Source organism: Neopsephotus bourkii, unplaced genomic scaffold (genome assembly GCF_033783945.1).
Source record: "Neopsephotus bourkii isolate Nb327-2 ecotype Australia unplaced genomic scaffold, CSIRO-AGI_Nbou_v1 NB_196, whole genome shotgun sequence".
NCBI lineage: Eukaryota > Metazoa > Chordata > Aves > Psittaciformes > Psittacidae > Neopsephotus > Neopsephotus bourkii.
In genome coordinates, this window is record NW_026900709.1 from 9,874,411 (window position 1) to 9,898,956 (window position 24,546).

The window sequence follows — 24,546 nt, forward strand, 5'->3', positions numbered from 1 at the left end:
CCAGGAACAAGAGGAAAATAAGATCACCTATTTCAAACAAGTTAGCAGTAAGTCTCTACAGGTTTTAGTTAAATTAGTATCAATAACCATAAATGGTTACTCTAGTCTCTTGTCCCTAACCTTTCTTTATTACAACACAAAGTAATCAATCTGTGTAACATAATATGCATCTTTACCTACAGAAACATTATGCACCAATTTTAATCTCATAGCAAAAACATCCAACCCAATAACAGTGCATGAAATTGTATACAGATTTGAGTGAAGTTGTTTGCCTTTAAACCTCTGCTCACATTTCTTGCAGATGCAGTATTCCACATCAATCCATTCTTCTGAGTGGCTTTTTTTTTTTCCTTGACAATGAATTAAAGAATTTATTTTGCAACCTGAAGATTTACTGTCACTTTACCTCTTCTTCCCCACCAAAGTCAGTAACAATTCCTCTGGCTTAAGTGGGAGAGATGCTGGACAGTAACAGGTACGTACCTGAAAACCCAATTTACTCAAGATTCCTTTTGCAGTTACAGACATAGACATATAAAATACAGCTGAATACAGTCAAAATTTAAAAATTAAGAAAATAGAATATCTCCTTGGCTGTGCTGGAAACAGCTCCAGAAGAGATATCTAGCCTTTGTATAAAAAAAAAATTGACCCTATCTCTTTACTCTGGAAAGACATAACAGAGACACACGCTTACACAAACACATGATATCCACCTCCACACGCACCGAGGTTAGACCTATGCCATAATAGAACATAGGTCAAAGTTCTGGTCAAGAATCTGGCTTTTTCTTTGCTCTTTCCACCTCAGAAAATGGCCAAAGTACAAAAGAAATAGCGCATCTGTCAACCTAGATATGCTTGAAATCAAATCAAGAACATACCTGAGAGAGGGACTGTCTGAGGTGTGCTACTTGAGCATTGTGTCCTGTAAGATCCTGCTCTGAAACAATCTGCTTAAGCTTCTCCTTCTCTATAGCTATGCTGTTAAAGGCAGACTTCAAAAGAGAATGCACTAAGAAAAAAGAAAACAAATGTTTTCTCAGCTACAGAACTGCACATGACATCTATTACAATATTTCAGCAGTAAAGACAGATATAGAGATTTCCATTCCACAATTGCAGAAATTTGAAACTAGGACTGCATTTCAAGTAATCCATGCCAAATAATCACTTACAGCTTAAGTCTGTAATGTGCATGCTGTATGTTCACATACATCATCTAAGTATACTCTTGGTACTGAACATATGGAAAGGTGCATATGTGGAAAGCCTGTATCCAGTGTGTGATTCTTTCTTTCTGGTTGTTTGTTTGGGTTTTTTTCAGAGAAACAAACAAACAAAAAAGAAAAAAACCCAAACCCAAAAACCCCAGTTTTGCTAAGGCTTAATATTGCATTAACAAAGAGGATTACTTTCTTTAAACAGGTTTTTGACATTTTTAATATCACTCCCATGTTTTTTCCTGCATTTGCTCTACAACAGATAGAAAACTGATAACAAACCCTTTTAAAAATAGTATTTTTCAGTCTGTAGGACCATTCATGTATTGGCAATAAACTGGCATTTCTAAAGTACATTCTAGTAATATGCTCTTCTCTTGCTTCCACTGACATAGAAAACATTGCATAAAAATATATTGCTATTATATATATCAGTGACATCCTGATTCAATTTTGGGGAGAAAGAAAGCATTTTATTGAGAAACAAAATGTTTGCAAATTCAGTCATATATTTACAAGATGCATAAAGTAGTTCAGAAGACTCTTATCATACTGAGTTTATTTATCTCTAGATTCATGACACCCATGAAAGAATGATAATTCATGTTGTCTGTGTGTAAACCACTTGACCAGCTGAAAATTCTTCCACAATATCATCTAATGCACATGAATGCCCTAGCCATAACTAAATTAAAGTAATAAAGAAACACAACAGAGACACACAATAAAAGAAAGGCTTAACATTTTCAGTTACCTTTTTGTGCCATCAGGCAGAATTCTTCTTGAAGCTTCATGTACTCAGCAGAGCACCCCAGAGGGTCCGTTACATGGCTTGGGGGAGTCTGAAACTCAATGTCTGCACAAAGGTTGGGATTGGATGAATGCAGTCGAACAGGTGACATTGTAGCACTGAAAGGAACCTACAGTGAGAAACAGTGAAGAAATATTGTATAAGGTGCAATCAACCTTTCAACTCTGTTGAAGCAGAATACAAGTTGCTTCTGAAAAGATTTAGTTCATAATGTAAAGAACATGGTAAGAGTGAACAGGTAACATTTTACTGTGCTAAATCTCAGCTCAGCTGATACAGAATCTCTTGCAAATTTTCAGTGAAATAGACAAAACAAGGCCTAAATACATAACTAACAGCTGGGAATGGAGCATCTCGACTCCATTACAAAAATGGACCATTTCCTAATACTTAAAAGATGATTGGAAAATAGAACCACAACACATGCTGCTTTGTATTTGGACATTTGAGAGTACATGTAGTATGACTCTGTTGTTACAATACCAACATTTGAAGTACACAAGTTCCTCCACAGATCTATAAATAAGCTATACACTTATGAACTCTCACTGCAGTTTTTCAAAACTACTGGTAAATCTTGAGTTGAAACTAACTGCATTGGCAAGTATGAAGAGGGAAAATACCTAAAAAAAAATAAACCACAACCAACAAAAAAAAAAAATGAAAAGTCCACCTGATTTTCATTTAAAGTACATGAACCATATAAATGTAAAGACAAACAGTTTAGTAAGATCCAACAAAAAATTTACTTCATTATCATTTCCACCTTTCTTTCTCCTTCTATACTTTTCAGGTAATAAAAATACACATGCAAATCTTTATAAATTATATACACGCATCATATATAATGAACAGTTTACCTATATGCTACATATGCAGTGTACGGCTACCACTGATATATATGTAATGTGTATATGTAAGTGTATATTTTATTTTATTTTATTTTTACCGTTTACACACATTTGTATAAAAATCAGGCCAAGAACCCAATTTTCAAATTTGAATGCAAAGGACAGGCAGGTAGAACTACACTTTATTACTTAAATATTAAGCACTGTTAAACATACTGAACACATTAATTTATCTCATATTTATCAAATGTATAAATCAAGAATCTCTACACTGCAGCCCAATGAAATTTTTCAATATGAAAAATGGGGCCAAAAAGTATAAAATATGTCTTCCAAGGCATGATAAAGAGCAGCAGATAACATAAAAAGTCATATTACTAAGATTTTTTATCAACAGATAAGTTCTACACTACCATCAATATTTGAAATTGGTACCTTGTTATTTGATTAGATCAGTGAATGGCTTTATCAATCCCTTCCTGTAAAAGTTTTCATCAATCCACATTTTAGATTTCTGACTCCCCAGTGTAAACCTCAAAATCCTGTTGGATCTATTCATCACATACCATAGCACTCATGAACATATTCCAGAAAATACCATTTTCCATCCTGTTCTTCCTCAATTTCCAGATACATTTAGCACATAAAACTACAGGCCTGTGGAACCTATACAGTATAAACTTTATTTTCTTCTCTCACATATTCTGAGTTCAAGCTATATCAACAAAGTATTCTCTTTTTTTTTTTTTTTATTGGACATTATTTTGGCTTCGTATGAAAAAGACTTCATTAGCAGGAGATGTAGAACAAATTCCTTTCATTCATACTGGATATTTGCCCCATAATCTTTGCGAGTACCAGACTGCCCCTCTCAACAGCCCCCAAAAACTAGGTTAATTGACTAATGTGACTAAATGTATGTTAATTTCAAGTCTCCTTTACAAAACTTCCCACTTCTTAAGTTGGAGGCTTTCTGACGAGGAGTCAGAAAGGACTGAAAAGGTTCAATGGCTCCAGGAGGGTAGAGTGGATGGCTACATGATAGCTGGGGGAGGAGGAGCAGCACCTATCCAATGCTGAAGCCAATCCAGAAAGCAGGAAAAAAGTCAATCCCAGCTATAATGTAGAAGCTCGAGGGAGAGTCCCTGCCGCCCCACATGCCTATGGTGATCATAGAATCATAGAAAGGTTTGGGTTGAAACGACCTTAAAGACCTTCTAACCCCCTGCCACATGCAGGGACACCTTTCACTAGACCAGGTTGCTCAAAACCAAATCCAGCCTGTCCTTGAACAAACACTTCCAGGGATGAGGCAGCCACAGCTTCTCAGGGCAGGTTCCCCAGTGGCCGCCCCACATAGACTAGCAGAGCTGCAGGCTGCTCACACAGGGCAAGGTGGGGAGCAAGGGCGACAGCTCTCTTCAGATCCATAATTTTGGCCTCAAACCTCAGCTGGCCAGGCTGAAAAGGAATGTTTCCATAGTGAGATCTATTGGAAAATAACCTTTTAAAGTATGACCAAGAAACAGCATTTACATGTTCTACAAATACTGTCACACTGCTTGCAAAAAATACATATTCACATGACAGAGACAAGTAGCTGCTTTGCTGACTGCTTTAAATCCAAGAACCAAAAATACCACAGTGTTGACCAACAATGAGCTCTCCTCATATGCATCTTTTAGAAAAGTTTCTAAGCTACTTTCCAAAACAGATGAAAAAATCAACATGGAACAAACTCTTAATTCTCTTGAATAGGCAGAAGTCCAAGAAACACTGACAACATATTTCACTTCCCCTTTTTTCATTTCACTGCTGTGCTTTATATCCATGGTTACCTGCTTCTGACTTTACTACCAGACTGTTCCCAGTAGAGTGGGTTGTAAGGAAAACCTCCTCTTTTTGCCATGCAATTAACTGATGTAATTCTGCATCACTCAGTCTACACACACAACTTCACTGCCTGGGATAGACAAGCACTTTGCTGTATGAGCCAGGAAGAATGGGACATTGCCACAACCACTGCAACAGCTGCAGCTCAGTTGTTTTGGTGCCTCTGGTTTTCCTTCCTCCTGAGTTTTTCCAGTTCTACCAAGACCTCCCTCAACAGGTCCTCACTTCAGCCGTAGGTAACAACTCAGCAATTCCCAGGACTCCTACTGTCTTGTGATCTAAGTGCAGATGTATGTGCTTTATTTAAGCACTCCCTGGTACAGCTCTTTCCGGTGTTGTTTAACTACTGCTGAACTTACTGGTTAGTCTTCTACTGAAACTGCTCAGCACATAAACTGACAAGTGGGTTGATTTCTCTGCCAGGCAGGCAGGATGATGAACATCAGAATATCAATCAATTACTTAGTGCAGCATTCAGCATCAGCTGAATTACAGGGGATTAAATTTAGATGAGTTAATTTGGGAACTGGAGAAACAGAGATTTTTAGAAGGGCTTAACAGGAACTGAGTTTTGTAGTTCAAGTAGGAGGAGCTCAAGGTATTGAGGCTTAAGAAAAACCTTTGTCTGATCTAGTGATTTTAGCTATGGGCTAGAGCAGCAGACCTGGAACACTTTAGCCTGATAAAGACATTCACTGCGTGGGCTAGATAAGGGTATGCATTTAAAGCTCTATTCAGTCTTTGGCTGCACAGTCTTCCCTATCTAGCTGCTGTACTCATCACTTGATTAGTACTAACATCTATATTGTGCATTCCTAAAAAGTGATGCTCTGATAAAGCAGCAGCTGAAGATACCCTTTCAATGCTACTTTGATTCCACAAACAGCACTTCCCCCTCCCAATTCCTAGCCCCTGCTTTGATTTCACAGCTCCAGGTTTTGTGTCCCAGTTGTAGAAAATTAGCAAAACTAAATACAGACACTAGAGGTAGTAATATGACTTTTTGGGATTATGGAATGTATTCAGAAAGTGTCTCAAATAAAAAGGCTAACCTTAAACTACTTAAAATATAGATTCATTATTCATTTTGAATAGATTATATCAGAGTATGTCAAAGATGTGTTTAATTAGTGCAGGGGCCAAGTCTAACCATTACTTGCACTGGGATACATGTACCAAGCAAGCTCAGACCCACATTTATGGAACAGATTTGTGTCAGGCCAGATCACTTCTAAGAAACTCGGCTGAAAGTGGGTAGCATGTTTCTTGCACTTTTCAGACACCTCTAAAAAGTGCAAGAAACATTTTCATAAGCCTATTACACATTCGAGTTACACAGCTTCCCATCTTTAGAGCTATTCCTTGATTTTTAAATCCACTCACTGTTGTAGCCACTGCAGCTGCTAGTCTCTGCCGGCGTCGTGTTGTGCTGAACTGCCCCTTCGGTGCTGGCCCTTCCTGACAGTGAATGTAAGAGAGGAAGCAGAAACAGAGAAGGGAAGGGGTGATGGGACACAGGAAGATGAAAGGTGATCAGAAAAGGGAGAGGGAGAATCTTTAAGTGGCTTTCAATTTTTTTAACTCTTACGGCCTACACATTCTGAGGACATATTACATGTTTTCAGTTGTGTATGCCAAAGACATAAAAAAAGCTAGATACTTCACTAAAATTATCTCCAGATGACTTGGACTGCAGTGCACTCACTAAGACTACAAAAAAAAAAAAAACCAAAACTATTAGCATTGCCATTCAGAGTTATAAGGCAATATGGAATAAGAAAACAAAAAGGATGCTATGGCAAGGCAAAAAACACAAAAACCAAACTCCTTCTGGGGGGTCATTTGACCATGTAGAAGATGAATTCTGAAAGAGATCACTTTGCATTAGTGGAAGTGAATGAACTGTAGTCATTCAAGATACATGCATCTCAATGGTAAAACTTTTCAGTGTGTTATAGTGAGCTTGCTTATGTATTCTTGTGCACAGCTGTAGCATTTCCATGTCCATCCTTGAGCCTATTTGTTCCTTTTCTCCACACACCACTTTTTTGAGTTCCAACTACTTTTCCTGTACATTATTGAAGTCTTGACTTCCAAAGCAATGCAAAAACTCAAATAAAGCACCACAAATGAAAACTAAGCATTCCAACAACTGCTTCCTTCTCTGCCTGCCTAACCTGTTGCCACATCCTGCTCAATTTTACTTTTGTACTTTTAAGAAAATTCACTATGGTACAGTCAAGTCAAGCAAGTAATTGCCTAATACAGAGGAGCTCCATACTTATCAAAGTCCCTCTATTTAATGTCTAATCAAAATGTCATTATTTTGAAGCCATTTTAAGATTTTAGCAGACGAGAAAAGCCACCTTTCTGCTTTAGAAAACAAGTTTCAGTACCTTTATATTTTAATTCCCCTATATCTTCACCTTTAGCCACTTCAGTATTTTTTAATCCATATATATTTTTACTTTGTCTGAAAGCAGCCTGGGCACCACATACATAACAATGGTACAGACTGGATACATGGACATCATGCTGAAGAACAGGATACTGTAGTCCAATTGCTAGCTGAAGTGTCTTCCTCCTGTAACATTCCCATTGGTAAGGTTGCTGCATCTGAGAATGGCATACACTTCAGTCTCTGGCTAATATTAGTGCCAGTGCTACTGACAATGGAAAAGTTGTGCAATGATCATGGTGAGAGAAGCCTTGCTTTGTTCTATATCATAAAATTCTTGCACTAAAAACATGTAAATAATCTCAAAAATATGGAAAACAAACGTTGTTAAAGCAGAGAACGCACCACATGCACAATGTAAACTTTGTGCTCTACAGATGTCTGTCTATCCTCTGAGTAAGTCTGAAAAAAAAATCTTAACTAAAAGGGACATATATAAGAGAGAGACGTACAAATATATATTATAGATATACATGCAAGATCATGAATGTTGGTATACATTATTAAAATGGGAACAATGAGCTCTGCAGAACCCCACACTCACTTCAACACAATAGAAAGTAAGGTCATAATCTGAGTTACGATATAAATATGTCTATTTAAGGGAAAAGGTAATAAGCCAGTCTTTGGGTCTGGTTTCATTTCTGAGCTGAAAGCCTCAGTAGAGCAAGATGACTTTTCAGGTTGTTCCATATTATGTAGATCTCCAAATAATTACTCTCCAAGAAATAAAATAAATGTAAGAAAAAAAAAAAAAGTCTTGGAGCTTCATGATTCTCAGCTTTTGAAGGAAATAAAATCCATATTGGTTTGTTTTACTGCTTTTCAGTAATATATTTTCTTCTTTTTAAGACCTTTAGATGGTCATGAGAATGACAAATCAGTCTTTTACCCAAAGGGGGGTAAAAAAAAAATATCCAAACACAACATTTTTTGCAAAAGCATCATTTGTAAAATGAGTGAATACAGGTCAACTAACCTGTTGTTGCAGGCCATTTTCACAAGACTTTAAATAGGCCTTTTAAAACTAAAATATACCTCCTTCATAAAAGCAATCTTTCTTCAGAGAAGTAGTTCATGTATCACTCTTGAGTGAAGGACTGTAAATTAAGCTGTTCATTCTAAAAAAATTAGCAATACTCAACCCACAAACTTGCAAACATATATACATACGCTAAGCTCAATTTTACTTTAGGGTGCAACCCCACTTTAGTCACTGTGTGAGCAACTTTAACTGCATACAGAACTGGTATACCTAACTGGCAAGTATATATTTCTAGGAAACAAAGCAAGTAGCTTTTCTTACAACAAAAACTATTTCAAACACATTATACACCTAGCATTCATATTCAAGAATGTGTGAGCAGGAACAAGAAACTGGTAATAAGTACAATACAATATCTGGAAGGGAGAATTCTCTCCTTGCATCTTGTGCAGTGGATGCTGAGCTAGCAAAAAAGTATACCCTTGTTCCCCATTACTCATGAACAAGATAGTATATATAGAGCTTCCTAATTTTTATGCTCCCCAGAAGGATGGCTTTCAATATCATACTTTCAGAGGCTCTTTGGATGGTAGTTGATGACTGCTTATTCTAAAATAAATAGGTGCAAGTACTTCAAACAGAACTAATAGTGTGACTAGCTTAGAGTTAGTATGTTAGTATTAGTATTATCGCCTAAAACTAATGAGATGCATGGAGACATGGGGAAAGAGAAAGGAAGAAGTTTTCTTAGTACCCAATATCAACCACTTAGCAAACCATGTATAGGAACCATGAAGAAGCTATCACAAATTATACAAAGTGATTTTCAGTAGTGGATACCCCAATAAACAGTTTATAAGGAACTGGAATAGCCTTGAAAAGATGACCTATAAGAAAGGCCAAAGAAGCTAAGAAGGAATGGCTAACTGAAGAACAAAATGGGACCGTAAGCTTAAAAAGCACTTAGGCATCACAGAAAATCCACATTTTTGTGTAATGGCAACATGAGCAACGTAAGAATAACAAAATAAGTTAGAGTGAGGCTGTCTTCCACAAATCACAGCTTTAGACCATTCATGAGACAGGACAGCTCTTGGAAGAATAAAAAATATGTTGATCCAATCAAACTAGGTAAGATAATGGAGCAGCCGAAAAGGAATCTTCAATGTAATTTAGAATAATTTTATTGTTTCTCTTTCACTGCAAACGAATGCATAAACCAGTCATCAATAACTTAATGCTTTACTCTAACAAAATAAGCTTTATATTTTCTGCATTAGGCTTGCCAGGAGTTAATGCTGACCCAGGTTAGGCAGAGTTCATTATTGACTCAGAATTCACAGGCCCATGTAGAGCAGTGCTATGCACACAAACTCTCTCAGGGTAACCTGCAAACCAACCATATTTGAGACTTTCAGGAGCTGAAGCATAACTCCTGCCAAGCCACAAACAGCAGTTTGAGATTTGTTTCCGAAATGGTGGAAGCCCAGACCAGTGTCACTTTGACAAAGTGCAGGCAACACAGGAACACTTTGCAATTCCTCATGAGCCATCCTAGATCATCATACATTGACTGCTTTCAACATTTGTTTTTTCATCATTTGCATGGAGAGGGATTTCTCTGAGACCACTACGGCATGAAAGAATAAAATGCAGTATTGATTCTGTCTCTTCATAGGTACCAAGTACTTGCATCCATTTTCCTGATATTTTTATTTGCCTGTGTTATTCAGCAGCAGTGAAACACATTGATCCTTCAAATGCAGGTAATAGGACATGACATCAATCACCAAAATTCCGTTGCTAATAAATGTTTTTATTCCTAATAGATCCTTCATTGTTCAACCTATCGTGATTTATCTAGTATAACAGGTAGAAAGAAAAAACACCCACAGCTCCAATGAGAAAGCTGATGCAACTGCAATTTCTTCTTAAGAATATTAATCTTAAATGAGTCACAGAAAACTCCTTAGTGTGCCTCTAGGGGACATATTAAAGGCTTTCAAAGTTTGCATGGAATTTAAATGGATCAGAAGTTGCTGACATTTATTCATTCTGCAGCAGACAGCACAGTGGTGATTGTTAGCTCCTGAAGCCAGTTGAACAGTCTTCATTATCAGTTGCTTAATTATAAAAAAAATTACATTTTGGATTAGGCCCCAAAACACACAACTGCTTCTGACAAACAGTAAGACACCTGGATCTAGCAGTGATACGAGCATATTAGGCTTATTTCTGTGCTTTTCAGCTCTCAGGCATAATAGAATAAATTCTTTCTTCATGTAATTTATTCTCTTTTTATTCAGTTTGTTCCCATACTAGCCTTTTCCATAAGAGAAGCCTTGTGAAAATACTTCTCATTGGTAACATTTCTAGTACAGATCTTGACAAAGGCAACTGATGTGTTTAGTATTTCATTAATGCTTTCTCCTTTTAGCTTCATGTCACCTGTTCAATTGCCCTTCTTGGAAGTTTGAGGTAGAACAGCAGTACCCTGATGTGCTGCATGCATACTGCCTTTTTAGCCCTTTAATTGACTTGTACTCAGATCCCACTCCTTTCCCTAGATGGCAATGTTTTCATATGAATGAATGTAAAATCAATACTTTCCTTATTATCTTCTCTAGGTTTTAAACAACAAACTGATATTTAATTTATTTCATCAGGAACATAAAGACAGTACCTTGACTTCCTACTTTCAGCTAATATAAAACTTCATGCTTAAAAGTTAATCTGAAAGTACAATGAAAAGTAAAACATTGTGCATTCAGTACCTGAAGTTGAATTTTTGCCTCTTTGCTGACACTTTTTGTTCTCCATCGTCTCGTGACCCGCTTGTCTTTCTTTGAAATATCTACACAGTTAGCCTACATTACACAAATAGTTAAAAGCGACAAAGTACTATTAAGTTGACACAAGCAACACAGACAGTACAGCAAGTTAGTAAAGAAATGTAGCATTAGACGTCTACAAATTAGAAAGTAAGAAAAAGAAAGCCACTGCCAGCATCCACAACCTCAGCAGTGACCAGCTGTAGCTCCCCATACACTTCTATGAACACATGGTATCTTTACCTCATTTAGCAAAACTACTAATGTACCTTCCTCATGAGTGCACAATATTTAGGACCACGTCTTGAAATCCTCATGGATTTCTATTCTGGTACTACTCAGAGAAATGTAGGGTTAACTTCTTCCAGAAATCAGTGGTAAGTCTTGTGGTTACTTCATTGGAACTAGACTTCCCAACACACCAACACCACTGGCAGATTTGTGTACTCAAGAGGACTGAGTGAAAAAGGAAAAAAAGTATTTAGGATTTAGGACCTGCTATTGCTTTCTTGTGGCCAAGAGGAAAACTCACCCTGAACTTGAACAGTGCAAACCTTGGGACCTTTGTACTATTTTCTAGATCATGCAACTGAGAGTCTTTGGGTCTCCACTCCATAAAAATTTAAAATATCTTACTCAGCACAACAAAAATTCCTTAAATATCATTTCAGTGTATACATGTATTTCTATTGTAACAGTTCTTAGCTTTGCTCTGCAGATGACTTAATAATTTGATTCATCCTATTTAACTCAGTTAAGTTGTAATTTTTTGTTTACACATGAAACATTATTATACATGATTAAGGTACAAATGTAAGGTAAACCTTTTACCCAGGAGTTACTAGAATTTTGGAAAACCTTTCTGAATTAACATACAACATGTCTAGGTTTCCCTTAACATAAAGAACAAGTGTTTCAGTGTGATGCTTTATGTTCAAGCATACTTACCTGCATGTCTGTGAAATTTGGTGCTGACTGAGTTCTCTGTAGTATTTCTAAATTTTGAAGAAGTTTACTGAGTTCCACAAGGTTTGATTGACAATGAGCAAGATCTAAATAGATATAATACAAAAATAAATCAGGTGCTTCAGTTGCACTTTTTTATTTTTTGTCATAATGTCCATCATCGGCACCTTATTTCATTACAAAACTTAAAACATCCAAATCCCTACTTGTAAGGCATCTAAGTAAAAGTTTTATTTATTATTTACAAGAAAGGTTGAGCACTTATTTTTATGGGAATCAGCAACAAGGGTGGACCTGAAAAGCTGATCATATTTTAACAATGATATCCATTAAGATAATACAGATTAAGATAAATTTTAAAAGCAATATCCTAAAACTTGCAAGGAGGGAAGTTCCCACCACAACTATCTGAATTACCTGAAATAATTGCCATAATTACCTGAAAGCTACTTCATGTGCATTTAAAGATGCCATTTAACTGTTTTTTACTCACTATTTCTTATTTTATATCAACAGTGAGTTTTGCTGAAAGAACAAGGGATGAAAAGATAAAGACTAACCTTCTGCACATCTGTCCATCTCTTCAGAATCCTGCAACCAGGCCGCTACTTTACTCTGACCCGTAGTGCAGGTAGCAGGAAGGCTGTTACTGCAAGGTATAGGAGACTGCCAGGGGAGGCTATTTTGCTGCACCTAAGGCATAATAAAATGCTTAAATTTACTGTTGCTATATTGCTCAGTCAGTGTTATCACCACCTACTTCGGAACAAGAAAACAAAATATGCATTGTGATTTCAGCAACATCTGTGATGCGACTATATTATTCCTCAAGATGCAGATTTTTCTGAAGCAGCATACAGGAGAGCCAAACCAAGAACTTCATAAGCAAACTGTGTTTGTTAACCACCAACTAGAAAAGCTGCTGTTTAAGACGAAGAACATTATCAAACAGTAAAGAAGCAAATTTATCCCTGATTGACAAAGGCAAGTGCAACTGTTGTTGGGATGCAAGATCATGCAGCACATTAATGAAGGCTAAATCATATATTTTTTCAGCTGCCCACACAGCTTTTCACTGGCCATTGGTTCCTACAGCAGAAACTCCTCACTACTGGCATTACAAGAAGAGCCTCCTTAAATTGTCCATGAGCAAGGTCAGTAGGCATGAGCTTTCAACAAAAGAGCACTATATACCTTTCCATCTGACACATTAGCAGCTGGTGATGACTCTGTTGTAGAAGCTGAAGGGAATATATGAAAGCTAGCATCTCTTGGAGATCTCACAATCTCATTCTGACGGTACAACCGGTGGTGGCGTAATTTTGAAACCCATGCATCAAACGAATCCTGTGACTTCACCTGGAAATAGAATCACTCTTAAGAAAGCATTCAAAATACTACTTTTTTATACATACTTTCCAGCTTTATTTTTTTCCACAGTGCATGCAAAGACAATAAGTATTTGCACCACTTTTTACCTTCAGGTGATAGATATGTTCTTCTGTGTCAAGATCTATTCTACGAGCCTTCTTTTTTATAGACATAACTGATAAACCAACATCAATGCTCCCGTGGACTTTGCCTTTCTGTATCTAAAACCAAAAAGCAGTGTAAGAAATTGGTAGTATTATGCAAATCTTCACTATATTTAACGGAAAAATATCTGGTGCTGAAATGGTGTCCCATTTTAGGAACATTTTAATGTAAAGCCATATTAAAAAATAAAACCTGTAGTCAGAGTAACTAACCACTTACTGTATTTATAGACAAAGTGCTCAGTGCAGAGCCAATTCCAAAGTTAAAGTGTGCTGGTTCACACCAGTACACGGCTACAGGTAGGTGAGAAGCAGAGAAAATTGGACGGTACTCAGCTCCCTGCTGCTACCACTTGATAGTTACAGGTATCCAGTTTAACTAATTTAATGTTATCCTTTCATATCTTTTGAGTACATTGTAAGCAATTCTCTGCCTTAACCATATATCATAATAATCAGCTCTGACTGACATAAAAATTGAAAAAGAAAAATGAATTATCAGGCTGATCTCACAAGAACTTTCATTAAATAAACTAAGAAAAATTACTATTATTTTCATATAAGTAAGAAATGGCAAAATTCTTGAGGACAGAACACAATCAAAACCTTACATGCTTTCCATATGTCCTTGAATCCATCAACAAATTTCATGAGTGTCCTGTCATAAATATGCCTAGAGTGAGTATGAGATTTAATCACTCAGGCATGCAGAATTCCAATGCAAATGTAAAAAATGGTCTTCAATTCTACTTACATCAATTGGTGACTTTGAATATTTCAACATTCCATTATCCAGGACAAAAAACCTCTGAAAGAGAAAAAAACAACAAACACTCAAATTATTTCTTAATGAGCAGATGCAATATAAACTGTGTACAATAATTCATATGCAAAATAGAAATATTACTCTATAGCAATTAAGGAATGTTTTGGGGTTGGAAAGGGAGGATAAATACAGGAGAACTGGGAAAAGAAGGATAAATATTATTGAGTAATTTTCTTGCTTTTTCTGACAACAATTATCTTCTAAGCAAGAAAAACTAGATTCTCTTTTTACAACATTATGTTCTAGGTTTAACTTAACAAACCTTGATAATGAAGGGTATTCTTTTTCTTGTTTTCCAGCCAATTCAATAAAATCCTTACGAAAAACCCTGTAGGCTAATTAATAGAAACTGATTCATATTTTTAGAGTTTAACCTAAAGCACTAACTTATGCTAAGATCTAGAACACAGCAAGTTATTATCCTAGATTCTCTAAGCTGTCTGACGTGGAAAGAAGGAAAATGTTTTCATAATGTGAGCCTGTTCAACCAACACTATGAGCAGGGTCAGCAGTTAGATGGGAAAATATCTCCTGAAGATGTTTCTGGAAATTATGTCAGTCACACAACAGATGGTACCAGTATCTCATGCAGGACAAGAAAACAGTGCTTTCCTGGAGCTTCTTGAGTAAGATGTCAAAACAACAGGAGGGATTTTGGTTCAGGATTTTTTTTTTTTAACTAGGTATAGTCATGAACGGACTTCATAAAAACATGATAATCATTTTATATTGCTTTGCCTCTCTTAAGTTACACACACACAAAATGACCTTTCCTCACATTTTGTTCCAAAGCTATGCTGCTAAAGCACATACAGAACTGCCAGAATATAACATGCAATGTTCAATAGACAAAGAATGCTATGGCTTTGCTAGCAGAACCCTAACACAACACATGCTACAATTACTGGCTCTGGGAACTCCTCACTGGCCTCACAGCACGAAGTATTGTTAAGGAAGCTGCAGCAAATTAAAAATAATAATAATTAAAAAATCTTATTAACCAGTCCTCTTCCATAGATCCTTAGGTGAAATGTGAAGCAGAGTAGAGCAGGATGCCAAACTATGAAGCTCTTAATCACATTAAAACTTATTTACACTGATAACTGGAGAGCCAGCATGAAAAACAGATCATCAGTAATGATCTCCTTCATAGAACTATGAAAACTGGACAATCCTTGCTCTCCTATAAAATTCCTTACCGAAACAGACACTTATCCAAGAAACAACATATTAGGGTAGTGAGACACTGCAACAAGTTGAGCAGAGAAGCTGTTGCTGCTCCATCCCTGGAAACGTTCAAGGCCAGGTTGGATGGTCTACTGCTAGAGGTCCCTGCCCATTACAGGGGAGGTGGAACTAGATCATCTTTAAGGTCCCTTCCAACCCAAACCATTCCATGATGTTATGAACATAATGTACTCGAAAGGCGTGGAAGCAGTGGGTTATTCCATATATTATTATACACGTGATCAATTGTTTGAGGGGTTTTGGGGGTGGGGGTGGTTTTTTAGGGTTTTCTTTGGAGGGTTTTTGGTGTGTGTGTTTATGAGTTTGGTTTTGTGGGGATATTTTGTTTTGGGGCATTTGGTTGGTTTGGTTTTTTTTTGTTGAGGGGTGGTGTTTGGTTGGTTAGTTGGAGTTTATCTTAAGAGGCTCTCCTTTTCTGTTCTTTCAGTGTTCCAGGTATGTCAGTTTGATATCTTTTAATCCCCACAAGCTAAATTCAACAACTAGATATGTTTGGTTGCTGAAACTATAAACTTTAGTTAAACGAAGCAAAACAAAAAAAATCTAAGGTAGGTAGGCATGCATGCACAAAAAATGGTGGCAGGCATATGTGTAAATTAGCATTACATTCACAAATAACAGAGAAATTAGAAGTGTAATTCATACTAGTCTGGACTGTATGGACCTGAGAAAATCCTACTGTGTTTAGCAAAAAACCAAAGTTAATGCTTTCCCAGGAAAAAAACATGTAAAACAAATGGTTCCACTATCCTTTGCGGTAAAATGTATTCTGTGCTAGGAGATTTTCCTGCTTCAGTTACCCTCAGCTACAAAAAGATGGGTGAGCGCCAGTGCCACACATCCCGTTGCTAAGTAAAAAAAGGGGGAAAATGTAATTATTATGATATAAAATAGTCAAAGAGGTTTAATAACACTACATTTAGGGCTAACAAGAGGTCAACTTATGCATGGGGAAATGTCTCCAAATTAAGTAAACAGAAACAGGAGATTTGGGGTTGAGTTTCTGGGTATTTTGTTTTGGTTTTTTTTTAATTGAGACATCTAATGGCAAACTGCATAATCCTACTGCATGCCCATGGATAAGATTGCCATCAAGAAGGCGAACAAACTTCAGGGACAAAGCTGAGCAAATCTTCCCAGTCAGTATGACTAAAGAGGAATGAATGGTCTCCCATATAAACACCTTGGGTCCATGCAAAAGCCCCTTAGCTCTCCTATCGTGAAGACCTGTGTACTTTAATGTGAACTTAATGCAATCTCACAGTACACAGCTACATTTTGTTATAAAGTATTGGAAAGAACAAAACAAATATTGATTAAGCCTCTCAAATCATAAGACATCTTCTGCATTATTTACAACTTCTGTCTGGATTTTGAATATAGCATTAGGCAGCAGGCACTGCAATTTGGAAGCCGTAAGCAAACTAATTCTTTACACAGTTTGAAGAAAAGGTCACACACCAAAACCCTGGGCATTTGACATGTTAATTTCCTCTAGACAAAAGATCCCAACTCATAAAATAAGGTAATAAGCTTTTGACTGTTCTATGAGACATTTACCTTGTGCCAACCTTTTAGAGGCCATTTTCTCTTTTTCAGCATGAAACCTTCATGTTTGTCTGGCTTCTGGACATTGGTCTGACCTATTTTCAGACCCTCAATGATTTCCCAGCTGTCAGGTTCCTGGTGAAAAAGTATGAAGACATATTAGTTAATTAGCTGTGCACATAGAGGATGAAAAATTGCATTCACATTTAGCACAAATTCTCTAGAGCAAGACAGCGCAAAGGAGGGCTAGACTTTCAAGTCAGCCTATGTAGGTATCAAAATACATGGTCACTGTATTATATGCAGCTGTATTTCATTTAAGGTTACTTAATGCAACATTTTTGGAAGTCTAACCCTTACCGGGTAACTAAGAGGAAATTGAAGCTTTTAAAAGAGTCTGACACAGTAACTGAACAACAATCTGAGTGTGGATCTGAACATGTGTTCACAAGGACTGCATCCCAATTAAATAAATACATCCAAATACATGAAAACAGGACCAAATTGTGGCTGAGTTAAGTGTAAGAAAGATCAGACCTGCTACTGGAGGTAACAGTGTGAAAATGAGGGTGGCTCTGACCAGCTGCTAAGTCTACCTAGAAGGCACCCCACAAATTAGCACTGCACTATAAGAACAAAAGAAACTGAACAGATTTGCAAGTGGAGTATGGGCAAAATCTAAATATTAAAAATGTACTTTTAGTCAGAGTATTTCTTCTCTTACAAAAAGATGCGATCAGGAAATGAAGAGGAAAGCATACTGTTAAATATATAGATACATATCAACAGTGCCCTTTGAGCTATTCCCTAATCATACCAAATTGTAAATTTTCTAATCTTTAAAGTACAAGCTACATTGATTCTGGATACTCTATTTTTCCCTTAAAAACAGAAAAACAAGCAGAAGAGGTTGATTTGGTTTTTGTTTTGAGTGTAGCCAGCTCTTGTCCTCAAAAGCATTTTATGACAAAGCTTCACAGGCTAATTGCCCGTTTAGAAATCTGCAAAAGGATATTTTTTTTCCCTTGGATTCATTTTACTGTATTAAGAGAAATTTACAGGAAAACTAACTAATTTTCTCTCTAGAGAAAAGAATAGGAACTGTATCATTTCAGACACATCCAGCTGTATGCCTTTCAGGGAGCCAATTAAAGCATACTTCTTGTACATGCCTTTTCTTATGCATGATGACTTGTACAACTCAGACTAGACTTATACCATAGTGAACAGCTAAAGAACAGTATTTTTAAAGAGAAAAAGTCATGCCCTTAATTATATCATTTTGCTACTATTGTAATTTAAAAAATTCTGTACCAACTTAAAAATATCCTACTGCCTGCTCTTTAAGACTCTATTTTACTAATTGAATCCTACCAAACTGTAAACTTGCATTTTCTAGATGATTTGTCACAACTCCCAGCAATGCTATGAAATGTTACCAGCAATGCCATGAAATGTTAGCATGAAAGGAAGTTCATACAGAATCAAACATTTAAAGGGAACAAAACATTGTCTCCTACATTTCCCACAGAACTATTCAAAGCCTTTAAAAAGGCTGTTCAAAACAGTCAGTCTTTCATAACCCCTCCAGTTACACAGCCCTACAATTTTCAGTAAGGTCTTGTTATTTTGAGAAGGATGAAAAGCCCTATCCCAAGTAATACATACTGCAGTCAATTTTAATAGAAATATTTATTTAGTTTCACTTTCCCTGCATAATATAAACTGGAACTGTCACAGTGCCTCTAAATGCCATGCTCAAAAGAAAAACGTCTTTTTTACTTCATCGTGTTTTGCTTGGATGTTCTATTTCAACTACAGTAGAAGGAAGCACATATGTATTATTTTTTCCCTACAAAGAAGCACTTGATACTTGAGGGGTGCAAATTAAACTATGAGTCCCCTGGGGTGAGCAGAGAATCTCTCTCTGCAACTCTGCCAACTGATTCTTCAGCGTATTGATTTCTCCTTTAGAAGATCAGCTGCAGGCATAAGTCTTTTATCTACGAGATAACACCAGTATTGATTACTTCTCAACTAGAAATCACAGTCTCACATAGCTATTCATTTAAACAAAAGGCCAGATACAGAGGGACAAAATGAGCAATTATTCAGTGCAATGTGGATACCTGTCTCCTGCTGCACCAGTGCTACAAGCTGTTCTTTAAAACACCCTAACAATCCTGACTCTGCCTCATCCCACAGGTTTGCTGTGATGAGATACGTCCAATACAAAAGACACTATGCAAGAACAGCCAGAAATGGGAGAAAAACAGAGTGAAAGTGGTATGCTTGAAGAGTCGTCATCCAATGCCGATTCTCAAGTACAATATCAGTAATTTACGGCTTCTGCAATTCCCCACGTCTTACATGAAAAACAGCTCTGTGCAAAGCAGCAGGGCCAGGGGAACCTAAGCACAACTTGGATCTGCATATAACCCACATTTTGGGAGTAAGGGAGCCACTACCAACAGGTTTCTGAACCTCGTCTTTTTGACTGCAACGTATTTCTTTTCCATTTCATTTTCCCTGGATGAACAGAATGTTTCCTTCCGAATTTGTTTACCAGTTCTGTTTCAGAGATTACAGACATTTAATTTCAGATTTTTCTTTGCCATCAAATTTTCCACTACAGCATCCTTGCCTTTTCAGCAACAATCTTAATTTTTCATAAGAAGCATCTTAAAATGAAGCCTTCTTTATATGATATTAGACTTATTTAGAATCAGTTATTCGAAAAACTGACAAACTCAACCTGAAAGAAATTGACTGCAAAGCACCATACACAAGGCTGCAACTTTCAGGAATTCTTGGGTTTAACCCTACAGTTCTATCTGTTTCCCTTCCTCAGGAAAGAAGTCTCAGCAAGAGATTTTAAATTTCAAACTTTAAGAAACTACCCACAAGGAATGTCATTAAGACATATTTTTTAAATTAATATCATTATTGCTTAGCAGCACTTTGGGGCTTGGATATGGTTTGGTCTACCTTAATAAGAGGATTGGACTGGATCATTTCTCAAAGTCCCTATTAGCCCCATACTCTGAAACTGTAACTTCTCCCTGGGGGCCAGCCATGGGCAAAAAGCCCTAGACCATCACCACCATCAAAATCCTTAATTTTGTTAATTTAATATCTACTAAAAATTGCTGACACCTCTGACACTTCAGCTGGGGAACAAGAAGCTGCAGGACAGGCTCACAATATACTTAATGGTAGAATCATGCAAAAAAGCTGTTAGTCGAAGTACAGAGGAAAACTCACCACCTAAACTACAACCCATTTATTGGCTTACCTTGGACAGAGAGATAGGGTCACTTTCAAGGAACTGCTTGCTTAAAGAAGGGTCTGTGCTTCCTGAAGAAGCTTTCCGCTCCAAAATATGAATGCTCTATAAATAGATGATAGATAGATAGATAGATAGACAGATAGATAAATAAATGACATGGGGTAATTGAAGATGATATCATTCAGCATTACCTTTCAAAATACATATTAATTAATGACCAATTATTACACTCCTTATATAAAACATCAGCATCGTGGCTCAAAACATACCAAACACTAGCCATCCATGACATAACTGCAGTTTGTCTTCTGAGGCAACAAACCTCTCAGACCTTCCTCTCTTTCTTTTCTTATTAGTGATTTTTAAACTAATTACTTTGTTCAGCCCAGAAATGACTGAGAACTAAAAAAAAAGGAAAAACAAGTAATGCAGTTTTTACATGCAAAGTCCTCATAGCCAGACCTGTTACATTTTCTGCTAAGATACCAGACACTGAGTACACATACCGTGCAGTCAGCACTTCTGAAGCAAACCACTGTACATATGATATTACTGCCTCTAACATATTCATTACCACACCTTAGAATTTTGTTTCTGGCTTCTCAACTGTGGTGAAGTAACTCATTACATGAGTGTGTTTTAATAGATGACAGTTGTTCACAATATCAGTTACTGGCTCTCAGCTGATGGGCTTGCTAGGAAGCATTCATGGAACACAGTAATCTCAAACCAGTATAGATGGGTTTACATATGACAAAACCATAAAATTTTGTATCTTCAGCGCATGGTACAAAAGCGAAATACATGATGTCACAACTAGTTCTGAAAAAAAAATGCTATTCTTGAAAGATACCTAAAAATGTCTTCCCATTTCCAGAAATGTTTCACTCATATTTTGCAAGAGAAAAAGCATTTCTTGCTACAGGAGAAAATAACCACATTTTGCCTGCTTGGATCTGCATTTTGTTCTCTGGTGAAATTTTGCTACATTTCATATTAATATTTGGTAAGAATTCTACCACAACATGTTATTAGTATCTCTTTGGCATGAAATAAAACTATTTCATTTCCGGAACATGTAGCACAATGTGAAACTTGCAATTGAAATTATCCTCTGAGAAGGGTAAGTTTTTGCAACTGAAAACAACAATTAAATATTTTCACAATGAAGCTTCTTTACATTCATTGCAAAAGAGATTACACAGGTACAAGTGACAGCAGAAACAATACGGGAATAGAAAAATACATGCAAACAGCAGAGTAAATGTTGTTTATACAGATAACTAAGTACAGAAAGATCATAAACAAACTTAATGAAAATAAACACAGCTATTCATACAAATGTGTATATGATACAGATCACATCTTGCTGCAGAACAACACAGAGGCCTTCATTGTTCTTTCTCAGTTTGCAACTCTGAATGAGATCAGGAACATATGGGTATTTCTTTGTTGTCAGTGGAGATTAATAAGCATCCTTGCCACTGTGCAACAATAATCAGCATTTATTTTCAGTTTTAATTTAATTTTACAGTGACAGATGCAGAAAAGCAGCAGTATTACCTGCCACAGTCCTCAGTGCCAACCAGAAAAAGCTTTGTCAACTATGCTTTGAAATCTTCTGTTTTATCAAAGAAAGACCAGTCTTATAACTTAGCCCAAAGTCTATGAATAGCCACCCGAGAAAGACATTTGTATTTATGTAACACAAGTTCCTATATTACATGTCAAATAATTTTATATGCTTGCTTGAGCTGAGCTCACTTAATAATGAACTAAGGTTTTCTCACTGAATAGATGACATGCTATTTATGCACACAGTATCACATTTAAACAATATACAAGAAAACCTAAATCTGTTCCTCCAAGGAAGATTGAAATGCTGGTTCATTAGCATAATCAGGGCGATTCCCAACTTTCTTGCCAGTTTTGCCTGGCAGGCAGGAATCCCTCCATCTTGAGATGGAGCAATGCCCAACACAGATGTTCTGAAGGTCTCGTATGTAGCAGGCGGTGCAGTTTGTTGTTACATAACTGCAATTTCATTTTGTATAATATTTAGAGTGGAGTAACCCAACAGCCCTTGGCTTGCCAGATTTCCAGTGACATTTTCAATCGCATGGTTTTAACACAGTGGGGTTTTGTGCTTTTTTGGGTTTTTTTTTTTTAATCAGCCCTCCGTTCCACTTCAGCTGAGAAACACATTATTAGCTAACAGCACTTCAATGAATGCTGGCTTACTCAATTATTTGTTTGGAAATAAGAAAATGAACACTTTTAAAATAAAATTGTTCCTTCAAGAAGTGTTGTCTGTAAATGTCTGCTTTTCAATTCTTTTCTGACCACTACTGCACTGACAAAAAAAGGTCTTTAAATTTGTGAGATCTCTAGCACAGTATTAAAAGACATTACCTGATGCAAAATGTTTTCCATTAATGTATGTTATTTTTCTGCAAAATTATAGCTAGAAATCACACAATTATTAGACATTTTGAGAAGCAGCTATTTTTTTAATAATGCAGGAGTTTAGTTAGCATCACAGGAACAAAAATTATTTAGATCTTGAAGTTATTATCAAGGGATTTTGTTTTGTTTTAACAAAGAAAACTAGAGTTGGTAAAAGAAGCAGTTAAAAAAGAAGCTAATGAGAAGAAAAGGAAGAAAGAGGCAGATCAATACAGCTACTGAGTTTTGTTTATAAATGAACAGAAAAATGAGCAATTCACTAATCTGGGCCTATCCACCAACAGGTACTCTCACTCCTCTTATCCCAAGAATATAAGGAGACAAACCAACCTCTGCACTGCTCCATTCCAGACTTCTCTAATGTCACATAGGTTCACCTGCTAGTTATAGCTCGCTTGTCCTGGAGAAAAACACCAGCACCGTCGAAGTCTGTGTGCTCTCAGACATTAATTCAATAAGATTCCAAGTTTAACTGAAATTGCTCTGTAACTCCATTGCTAAATCTTACTCCTAATTACAATCCTTCCTTCAGCTTTGAGATTATTCACAACATATATTGTGCATGTTGAGCATATATTTGCTCCAAAAATGCCCCTAACAAGCCTACACACAAGGAACACAAATGTTGCTTCTGCCCTGCATTTTGTTCAAGTTGCTTCCCAAAGACATGTGAGGGAAAAGGATGCTGATGGAGAAAATAATATTATGATGTTTCATACTCTTATCTTCTCTAGAGGTCAAGAATAGAAAACATATTTCATGGTATCTTTCTATATACCTTGCCAACTTTGTTTCTCAGTGAAGCATTCAATAGCCCATTCACCTCGTCCACCATAACAAGTACTAACATATGGACTATCTGTTCTCCATCAGGGCAGAGGCTGAAGACCCTAAATTTTCTTAACTGAATCTGATTTCCCATTAAAAGAAGAGACATTCAACTGCTTTCAAAGGGAAGGTAAGGAAAAAGAAGACATATTGGGCAAGCAGAGATAAGAAGTCCAGTGAAGGACAAGTCTGGCACTCATGCTTCCCCTTTCTGCTTTGCTGCTTAATTGTTTAATGGAATGAGTTATATTTAAAGCAATGAGTTCTCTCTAATTTGTAATTTATAATGTATTCATTTCCAAGAAAATGACACAATGGTGAGGAATTTATCACTCACATAGGACACAGACTCTAGTCCAGAAACGTGCACAACATGCAGCTAATAATTAATGAAAAAGATTTGGTGGGTCATTTTGTTTGCTTGCAGCATTCCCGCAGTCTTCAACACCCATAACTATAGGGCCTAGAAATACACTGTAATTCAAAACGGGACATTTCACTCTGGGTTTTTTGTGGTTTGGTTTTTGGGTTTGTTTTTTTTTGTGTGGTTTTTGTTGGGTTTTGGGGGGGGGGGCAGGGCGCGGCAGGTCAGTCCAAAGGACTAACTGGTGCATCTTTTGTTATGTGCTATTCGCTGGCACTCTTTTTACAGCCTAGCTACCCTTTCACAGACCTGTGTTCTTATTGGAATTCCATTTAGTATGAAGTGCAAAGCTTCATTACTTCCTCTCAACTAAAAACATAGAATCATTGAATCGTTAGGGTTGGAAAGTTATCTGAAATGT

General features: G+C 36.7%; 1 protein-coding gene across 7 annotated transcripts in view; it reads right to left on the minus strand.

Annotated features, from left to right (window-relative positions):
* The window catches only part of OSBPL6 (oxysterol binding protein like 6), a 95,444-nt gene that overhangs the window by 15,618 nt on the left and 55,280 nt on the right, over positions 1-24,546 (minus strand). For 3 of the 7 annotated variants that reach the window (XM_061379478.1, XM_061379506.1, XM_061379470.1), the window contains 11 exons: positions 20,474-20,569; positions 17,191-17,313; positions 14,311-14,364; positions 13,500-13,613; positions 13,216-13,380; positions 12,582-12,714; positions 12,004-12,107; positions 10,999-11,091; positions 6,165-6,239; positions 1,981-2,146; positions 888-1,018 (listed from right to left, as the gene is read on the minus strand). In XM_061379478.1, coding sequence (XP_061235462.1) covers positions 888-1,018; positions 1,981-2,146; positions 6,165-6,239; positions 10,999-11,091; positions 12,004-12,107; positions 12,582-12,714; positions 13,216-13,380; positions 13,500-13,613; positions 14,311-14,364; positions 17,191-17,313; positions 20,474-20,569 — 1,254 coding nt within the window. The remainder of the gene's footprint in view (positions 1-887; positions 1,019-1,980; positions 2,147-6,164; positions 6,240-10,998; positions 11,092-12,003; positions 12,108-12,581; positions 12,715-13,215; positions 13,381-13,499; positions 13,614-14,310; positions 14,365-17,190; positions 17,314-20,473; positions 20,570-24,546) is intronic. The other 4 variants (XM_061379521.1, XM_061379487.1, XM_061379498.1 and 1 more) reach the window with 3 other exon arrangements.